The 9,704-nt window shown below is 44.0% G+C and overlaps 1 protein-coding gene across 1 annotated transcript in view; it reads left to right on the top strand.

Moving 5' to 3' along the window:
• Window positions 1-281: 281 nt before the first annotated feature.
• The window catches only part of SPEG (striated muscle enriched protein kinase), a 495,656-nt gene continuing 486,233 nt past the window's right edge, over window positions 282-9,704 (top strand). Inside the window, exon 1 of the mRNA XM_030208751.1 lies at window positions 282-1,099. Within this exon, the coding sequence (XP_030064611.1) occupies window positions 694-1,099 (406 nt within the window). The 5' untranslated portion in view covers window positions 282-693. The remainder of the gene's footprint in view (window positions 1,100-9,704) is intronic.

The raw sequence follows: 9,704 nt of genomic DNA, 5'->3' as shown, positions 1-9,704 counted from the left end.
GCAGACGGAGTAATAGCACAGGTGGCTCTTCCTGAGGACCAACCCCTTGCCATCACATGTCCTTCCTTGTGTAGACTGTCTCTAGGACCTTAGGGAGATGGATCCACTTTGAGCTCTGTGCTGATATGGAAAGTTCCTGGCCCGTCTGCTATCTTTGCACAAGGAGCTGGGGAGGGCGTCCAAGGAATGTGACACTCCAGAAGAGAGACAGCTGCCACTGCCACTTCAGAGAAGCAGAACTGGGGGGGGGGGGGGGGGCTGATCAGAGAGCTCAGCACGGCCATACACCAGGACACCTCCAGGACCTGCCACCCTCAGTCCTATATGGGCCTGCTGCAGACAAAGCTTCCACTGCCCAAAGAGAAATAATCAGAGAAACACTAGCTGAGCAGTGGTCAGGAAAAGAACTGAACTGTGCCCTGTGGAACTGCAAAACTGGGTTACATCAAGATACACCTGGCCAGCAGAACATTGCCGGATCAGAGAGCTAGTTGCACGTACAGACTCTGCACTGACAGATATTGGCTGCAATTTTCATCAAGATACACCTGGCATTCAGGACACTGCAGGATCAGAGATCCAGTTGCAAGTACAGACTCTGCGCAGATAACTGGCTGAAATTTTTCTGCTCCCAGACTGTGGGACTTAACAGCAGCGTTTGCACCCAGGCTTTATCTTCTACCTGCAGGAACCATGCACAGAGCCCAGATCAGCATGAACCTCACAAGAGGGAGACCTGTGGAGGCAATCCCCAATCCTGACATACCCCCAAAATGTGCCAAAGTAACAACAGATCATAGAGGACTTCAGGAGGCTGCAGCTGTCACCAAGATGGCACCTGTATTTATACGCAAGCTGAAGAATGCGGCCATAGGGTCAGGCTGTGATATCAGTCTAAAGGTGACAGTGACAGGCCACCCTCAACCTGTTCTCACGTGGTATAAGAATGAGAACCTCATTACCTCTAAGGGGCAGGAGTATGGTACACTGTGGATTCGGGATAGTAACATGGAAGATGCAGGCGTGTATACGTGTGTGGCCCAAAATGAACTGGGAGAAGCTATGACCAGCGCTGTCCTTGCCATCATTGAAATGGAAGGTAATGGTTGTGGGGACAAGGGATGGGGCAGGGAGGTACAGCAGCTGGAGACTCGACTCCCTTGTGCTAATGTGGCATCTATGTGACATGCCACAGCCTTTTGTGGAACTGTCTTGTGACAGGTACCACCACACTCACAGCTGCCTTTGGCTAGGTCATACCTTTCCATGGACATCTGCAACTTGGTGGTAGGCTTTCCTGCACTCATGTAATTTGGAAAACCTTGTGTAGGTCAGCTGGGGCCAGTTGTTTATTATAAAACTGCACAAAGCCCTGTCCAATGGTAACAGGTTATTTCACTAGTGACCTCCATCTTTCTAACATTTAACTGCCCTGTGGCATATTGAGGGTAATTTCTGCAACAGGGTGCCTAGGATAAGAGGGTTCAGGCCTAGTTTTGATAGAAAACGCAAAAGCACACCAGTTACACTGTTGTAAATGCACCTAGATGTTAGCCAGAGCAAATGTAAATGATATGTTTAAAAAAAAAAAAATTATGCATGTACTGGTATGCTCAGCTCATGCCCAGCCTAACTTTGCTCATGCACACGCCTACCAGCAAAACATGATGTGTACTTTTCTGCCAGTCAGTATTCTGTAAGACGGCACCTACACTCATAAGTGACTGCAGTACGCCATTTACGTGTGTTCCTGATGAAGAAAACTGGGCGACTCCTCAGAGAATTACCCCAATTGTGACTCAAGGTACAGGGCCACTTATCAGAGACTGGAAAGTCAACATTTATTTCACATCCGATGCATTTTACAACAGCTTCTATTCAGAGCTAGCCTTCTGCTCCATCTTCATGAGATTCCACTATAAGGCTGCCTGTTTGGATTAAAGGTGCTTATCTGTGATGCCAGTTTATGACCTAGCAAACCTGGATGACCCCCACCCCCCATTTCAGGTAACATAAAGGTTTAAGGATGCAGAAGTCAGCCTGTATAATGCCAGAAGTTCAGATTTATATTAAATAACCCCCAGGAACGCAAACGAGTTAGCAGTCCAGAGCACTTACAGACTCTGTGCAGAAAGATGCCTTTGCTGGAGCCAGTTAATCATTATTTGCAATATACATGTGCCATGCTGTAAAATAGCCAGGTAACTAGTATATTTTTAGCTCATGTATGATAAAGGAAAGTGTAGTTGAAACACAGAGGTTCTGGTCTGTCTGTGAAGGATCCATGTTTGGAGATGACGGTTGATTCCCCAGGACTGGGAGAGGGCAGATATATTCCCTGGTAATCAAAGTAGCTGGAAACTACAAGCTGGCTAGTCTTAACCTGTTCTGAGGAAAGTTATGGAGAAGGTATTGAAGAAGGAAGGGTAGTGAGAGACTGAAGGCAGCACGGCTATACCAGAGGCAAACAAATCTGCTGAGTTTAATTGATTTTCTGATTAGAAAATAGATTACGGCTGTGAGTTCAATGTGGTTTACATGGATTTCTGCAAATCTTTTCAAAAACATGAGTTGAAACATTTGTTTGGATTAGAAATACATTTCTTTAGTACTTTTTGGAAATACATATCCTGGTTCATTGAATCCAAACAAAATGAGCAGGTCTAAGCAAACAATGATTGATTGACTGAAGCATTTAGTTCTCTCTGCCTCTCTCCCCATATTGAAAATGCCCAGGGTGGGTTATACAAATGCACTCATAAAATGCGTGATGTTTCTTGAACATATAAATGAATGATCAAGTGGACAAGGAAAGGGAAATGGGACTTGATATACTGCCTTTCTGAGGTTTTTGCAACTACATTCAAAGTGGTTTACATATATTCAGGTACTTATTTTGTACCAGGGGCAATGGAGGGTTAAGTGACTTGCCCAGAGTCACAAGGAGCTGCAGTGGGAATCAAATTCAGTTCCCCAGGATCAAAGTCCACTGCACTAACCACTAGCCTACTGGGGAGGGGAAAGGTTGATATGGTATCAGAATAAGAAAGTGACCGAGAAGAACAGAATTATGTTGAATAGCAAGTTAAACATCCTACTTAGGAAGCTGACAGATTGACTGAGGTGGGCTCCAAGGTAGTGGACTGGATTAGAAACTGGATGAAAGAGACAGGACAGAGGCTGGTGATACACAGAAAAGTGAATAGTGCATTGCCTCAGATCTGGCCTGGGGCTGCTTAAAATGAATATTTTCTTAGACATTATCCAGCCAATGTTCAAAAGCATATATCAGATTAGCAGGTAAGCGGAACTAACAGACAGTACTGCTAAATATTGCCTCGTGACTGAGCATTATCCAGACAGTGCTGCAGGCTATCCAGTTAGTAACGATCCTATACAACCACCTTAGTTAGCTATCTGGTTTGTGGTCTGAATATTGTTAAACTGGTGGCTGTGCCGATCTGCATTGAATCCTGAACACTCACGGATTCCAGCACTGAATATCCAGTGGTTTTCACCTGCGGAGTCTGGTGTTTCAAGAACCATTGACCGATATGGGCTGAATAACAGCCTTTGACATTTTGAGGAGTTTTGACCTGTACAAATTCCACTGGTTTATGTATCACTTCCCCACCATCACCACCAAACCCACTGGTTGAATTTTGTTTGGGCAAATGGCTGTCCCCCCCAAATTTACCTGTATAAAAGAGGCAAGGCTGTGGGTGTTCCCAGAGCACAGTTAACTTTTAGCAGGTTGATACTGAGATTCGGTGTGGACAACCTAAAGATACCTGGATGACTCTGCTCTTACAAGCAGCAGTCCTAATGTTATCCGATATATTATCTACTACTACTTAACATTTCTAAAGCGCTACTAGGGTTACACAGCGCTGTACAATTTAACATGGAAGGACAGTCCCTGCTCAAGGAGCTTACAATCTAAAATATCTAGGAAGGTTACACTGAATATTCACATAAAGGTGTCTGAATAACTTTCATGCTCAGTGGCATTTTCAATGCAGACTGTGGCGGACTAAAAAAGAAAGGTTTGCCTTTTGGCAGTTAATGCTAAGATCTGTAATGAAATGCTCCCTCCCCCCGGGTAGACAGAATGAAAAGTGATGTCAAAAAGCCTGGTGAGCGGTTAGCACTTATGTATGGCTTGTTCACACACCAAAGGATAAAAGAATACAGTACAAGTGGCTTCAACCTTGTTATATAGAAGAAGGTTTTATATATATATATATATATATATATATATATATATAGGAGCATGTGTAATATGTGGAAAAATAACAGGCTGTACTAAAATGATGGGTTACATTTTTCTGTGACGGGAAAAAGGATCCTTGGGGAGAAATTCAGACAGTATGTTTCTAGACATTTAAACTAGAGGGTGGGGGGTGACAAAAGGAAACAAGGGATTTCAGAAAGTCACCCCCAGAATAAACATGATGGCAGAGGGAAAGGTCATCTAAATTTAGAAAAACACCTAAACTCACTATGCACATGGAAAGCAATGAACACAAATGATCGTCATCTAGGTAAAAAGGTTCAAGACTTGCAAGCCCTGATGTTTGAAGAAATCTTGGATACTGTTGCTATTACGGAGACGTGGTTCAATGATTCCCATGAATGGGATGTGACTATACCGGGGTATAATCTTTTTAGGAAGGATAGAGAGGGCCGAAGGGGTGGAAGAGTGGTGCTGTATGTGAGAGACAATATCAGAGTGGCTGAAAAGCGGGGGATCTGGGGAAAGGAAGAAGCTTTATGGATCAACCTGGAAAGAGAAGATGGAACCTGTATGCACACAGGGGTTATCTACAGACCTCCAGAACAAACGGAGACGTTAGATAAGGAGATGATAGAAGATATTCAAAAGATTGGTATGAAAGGGGAGGTGCTACCGTTGGGAGATTTCAACTTGTCTGATGTGGATTGAACGTCCTGTCTGCAGAATGGAAGGAAGTAGGGAGATTGTTCAGGCCAATGGTAAATAAGAGCAAAAGAGGCTTTGTTCAAGAAATACAAAAAAATGCAACGAGAGGATCGCAGAAAAGATTATCGGGTTAAACTCAAAGAAGCGAAGAGGGAAATACGGCTAGCGAAAGCGCAAGTGGAGGAAAAAATGGCTAAAGATGTAAAGAAAGGTGACAAGACCTTTTTCAGATATAGTTGAGAAAGGAGAAGAGATAGGAATGGAATTGCGAGACTGAAAGATAATGGGAATGGCTATGTGGAGAGTGATGAGGATAAAGCGAATGTGCTAAACAATTCTCTTCGGTGTTCACGGAGAAAAATCCTGCTGAAGGACCACGGTTGGCTGCCAAGGGAATATCTGGGAATGGAGTGGATGCTGCGCTGTTTACGGAAGAGAGTTTATAAGCAGCTGGAGAATCTGAACGTGGACAAAGCTATGGGGCCGGATGGGATACATTCCAGGATACTGAAGGAGCTCAGAGACGTACTGGCGGGACCTCTTAAAGATTTATTTAATAGATCTTTAGAGACAGGAGTGGTTCTGCGAGATTGTAGACGAGAAGATGTGGTCCCTCTTCACTAAAGTGGAGTCAGGGGAAAAGTGGGAAACTACAGATTCGTAAGTCTCACGTTAGTGGTAGGAAAAATAATGGAGTCGTTGCTGAAAGAAAGGATAGTTAAGTTTCTAGAAGCCAATGGGTTACAGGACCTGAGGTAACATGGCTTTACCAAAGGAAAATGCTGCCAAATGAATTTAATTGACTTCTTTGACTGGGTGACCAAAGAACTGGATGAAGGAAGCCACACTGAGCCCGCAAAAAGGTGGGAAAATGTGGGATACAAATGCAATAAATAAATAAATAAATAAATAAATAAATGTGAGCTAGATGTAATTTACTTGGATTTCAGCAAAGCCTTTGATACGGTCCCCCACAGAAGACTCGTGAATAAGCTGAAAATGCTGAACTTAGGACTAAAAGGTGAACTGGATAGGAAACTGGTTGACTGACAGGTGGCAGAGGGTGGTAGTAAACGGAATCCGCTCAGAGGAAAGGAAGGTACATAAGTACATAAGTACATAAGTAGTGCCATACTGGGAAAGACCAAAGGTCCATCTAGCCCAGCATCCTGTCACCGACAGTGGCCAATCCAGGTCAAGGGCACCTGGCACGCTCCCCAAACGTAAAAACATTCCAGACAAGTTATACCTAAAAATGCGGAATTTTTCCAAGTCCATTTAATAGCGGTCTATGGACTTGTCCTTTAGGAATCTATCTAACCCCTTTTTAAACTCCGTCAAGCTAACCGCCCGTACCACGTTCTCCGGCAACGAATTCCAGAGTCTAATTACACGTTGGGTGAAGAAAAATTTTCTCCGATTCGTTTTAAATTTACCACACTGTAGCTTCAACTCATGCCCTCTAGTCCTAGTATTTTTGGATAGCGTGAACAGTCGCTTCACATCCACCCGATCCATTCCACTCATTATTTTATACACTTCTATCATATCTCCCCTCAGCCGTCTCTTCTCCAAGCTGAAAAGCCCTAGCCTTCTCAGCCTCTCTTCATAGGAAAGTCGTCCCATCCCCACTATCATTTTCGTCGCCCTTCGCTGTACCTTTTCCAATTCTACTATATCTTTTTTGAGATACGGAGACCAGTACTGAACACAATACTCCAGGTGCGGTCGCACCATGGAGCGATACAACGGCATTATAACATCCGCACACCTGGACTCCATACCCTTCCTAATAACACCCAACATTCTATTCGCTTTCCTAGCCGCAGCAGCACACTGAGCAGAAGGTTTCAGCGTATCATCGACGACGACACCCAGATCCCTTTCTTGATCCGTAACTCCTAATGCGGAACCTTGCAAGACGTAGCTATAATTCGGGTTCCTCTTACCCACATGCATCACTTTGCACTTGTCAACATTGAACTTCATCTGCCACTTGCACGCCCATTCTCCCAGTCTCGCAAGGTCCTCCTGTAATCGTTCATGTTCCTCCTGCGACTTGACGACCCTGAATAATTTTGTGTCATCGGCGAATTTAATTACCTCACTAGTTATTCCCATCTCTAGGTCATTTATAAATACATTAAAAAGCAACGGACCCAGCACAGACCACTGCGGGACCCCACTAACTACCCTCCTCCACTGAGAATACTGGCCACGCAATCCTACTCTCTGCTTCCTATCTTTCAACCAGTTCTTAATCCATAATAATACCCTACCTCCGATTCCATGACTCTGCAATTTCTTCAGGAGTCTTTCGTGCGGCACTTTGTCAAACGCCTTCTGAAAATCCAGATATACAATATCAACCGGCTCCCCATTGTCCACATGTTTGCTTACCCCCTCAAAAAATGCATTAGATTGGTGAGGCAAGACTTCCCTTCACTAAATCCGTGCTGACTTTGTCTCATCAGTCCATGTTTTTGTATATGCTCTGCAATTTTATTCTTAATAATAGCCTCCACCATCTTGCCCGGCACCGACGTCAGACTCACCGGTCTATAATTTCCCGGATCTCCTCTGGAACCCTTCTTAAAAATCGGAGTAACATTGGCTACCCTCCAGTCTTCCGGTACTACACTCGATTTTAGGGACAGATTGCATATTTCTAACAGTAGCTCCGCAAGTTCATTTTTTAGTTCTATTAATACTCTGGGATGAATACCATCAGGTCCCGGTGATTTACTACTCTTCAGCTTGCTGAACTGACCCATTACATCCTCCAAGGTTACAGAGAATTTGTTTAGTTTCTCCGACTCCCCCGCTTCAAATATTCTTTCCGGCACCGGTGTCCCCCCCAAATCCTCCTCGGTGAAGACCGAAGCAAAGAATTCATTTAATTTCTCCGCTACGGCTTTGTCCTCCTTGATCGCCCCTTTAACACCATTTTCGTCCAGCGGCCCAACCGACTCTTTGGCCGGTTTCCTGCTTTTAATGTATCTAAAAAAAATTTTACTATGTATTTTTGCTTCCAACGCTAATTTCTTCTCAAAGTCCTTTTTTGCCCTCCTTATCTCCGCTTTGCATTTGGCTTGGCATTCCTTATGATCTATCCTGTTACTTTCAGTTGGTTCTCTTCTCCACTTTCTGAAGGATTGTTTTTTGGCTCTAATGATTTCCTTTATCTTACTGTTTAGCCACGCCGGCTGACGTTTAGTCTTTTTTCCCTTTTTTCTAATACGTGGAATATATTTGTCCTGAACCTCCAGGATGGTGTTTTTAAACAGCATCCACGCCTGATGCAAGTTTTTTACTCTGCGAGCTGCTCCTTTCAGTCTTTTTTTCACCATTTTTCTCATTTTGTCGTAATCACCTTTTCTATAGTTAAACGCTAGCGTACTTGATTTCCTAGTTTCACTTCCTTCAATGCCAATATCAAAACCGATCATATTATGATCATTGTTATCAAGCGGCCCTCATATCGTTACCCCCTGCACTAGATCATGAGCACCACTAAGGACTAAGTCTAGTATTTTTCCTTCTCTTGTCGGCTCCTGAACTAGCTGTTCCATGAAGCTGTCCTTGATTTCATCAAGAAATCTTATGTCCCTTGCGTGTACAGATGTTACATTAACCCAGTCTATATGCGGGTAATTGAAATCCCCCATTATTATTGTGTTGCCCAGTTTGTTTGCGTCCCTGATTTCCTTTAACATTTCCACATCCGTCTGTTCGTCCTGGCCAGGCGGACGGTAGTACACTCCTATCACTATCCTTTTCCCCTTTGCACATGGAATTTCAATCCACAGTGATTCCAAGGAGTGTTTTGTGGCAGTGAGCAGTGGAGTTCCTCAGGGGTCGGTGCTGGGGCCTATTCTATTTAATATATTTGTGAGACATATTGCTGGAGGGACTAGAATGAGAAGGGATCTCCAAAAGTTAGAATGGTCAAGGGTCTTGCAGTTAAAATGTAATATCAAGAAGTGCAGAGTGATGCATTTGGGGTGCAGAAATCCAAAAGAAAGATACCGAATAGGAGGGGAGAGATTAGTAAGCTCGACTCAGGATAGAGACCTTGAGGTGTTGGTGTCGGAGGATATGAAGGCGAAGAAACAATGTGACAAGGCAACGGCCATGAGGAGGTGTTGATGCCCCTCTATAATTTGCTGGTGATGCCCCACTTGGAGTATTGTGTTCAGTTTTGGAGGCCGTATCTTGTTAAAGATGTAAAATGACTGGAAGTGGTGCAAAGAAAAGCTACAAAAATGGTATGGGATTTACGTTGCAAACCGTATGAGAGACTTGCTGACCTGAACATGTATACCTTGGAGCAAAGGAGAAACAGGGGTGATATGATACAGACGTTCAAATATTTGAAAGGTATTAATCCGCAAATGAACCTTTTTCCGGAGACGGGAAAGTGGTAGAACTAGAGTACACGTATTGCGGTTGAAGGGGGGCAGACTCAGGAGTAATGTCAGGAAGTATGTTTTCATGGAAAGGGTGGTAGATACATGGAATGCCCTCCCGCGGGAGGTAGTGGAGATGAAAATGGTAATGGAATTCAAACATGTGTGGGATAAACACAAAGGAATCCTGTTTAGAAGGAATGGGTCTACGGAATCTTTGTGGAGATTGGGTGGCAACGCCGGTAATTGGGAAGCAAAACCGGTGCTGGCCAGACTTCTACAGTTTACGCCCCCGATTGTAACTGGATAGGGATGGGCTGGAGTGTAAATTTTAAGAGGCTTCGATGTTAGCT

The sequence above is a fragment of the Microcaecilia unicolor genome, chromosome 7 (assembly GCF_901765095.1).
Source record: "Microcaecilia unicolor chromosome 7, aMicUni1.1, whole genome shotgun sequence".
NCBI lineage: Eukaryota > Metazoa > Chordata > Amphibia > Gymnophiona > Siphonopidae > Microcaecilia > Microcaecilia unicolor.
This window is presented reverse-complemented; position numbering and strand designations above follow the sequence as displayed.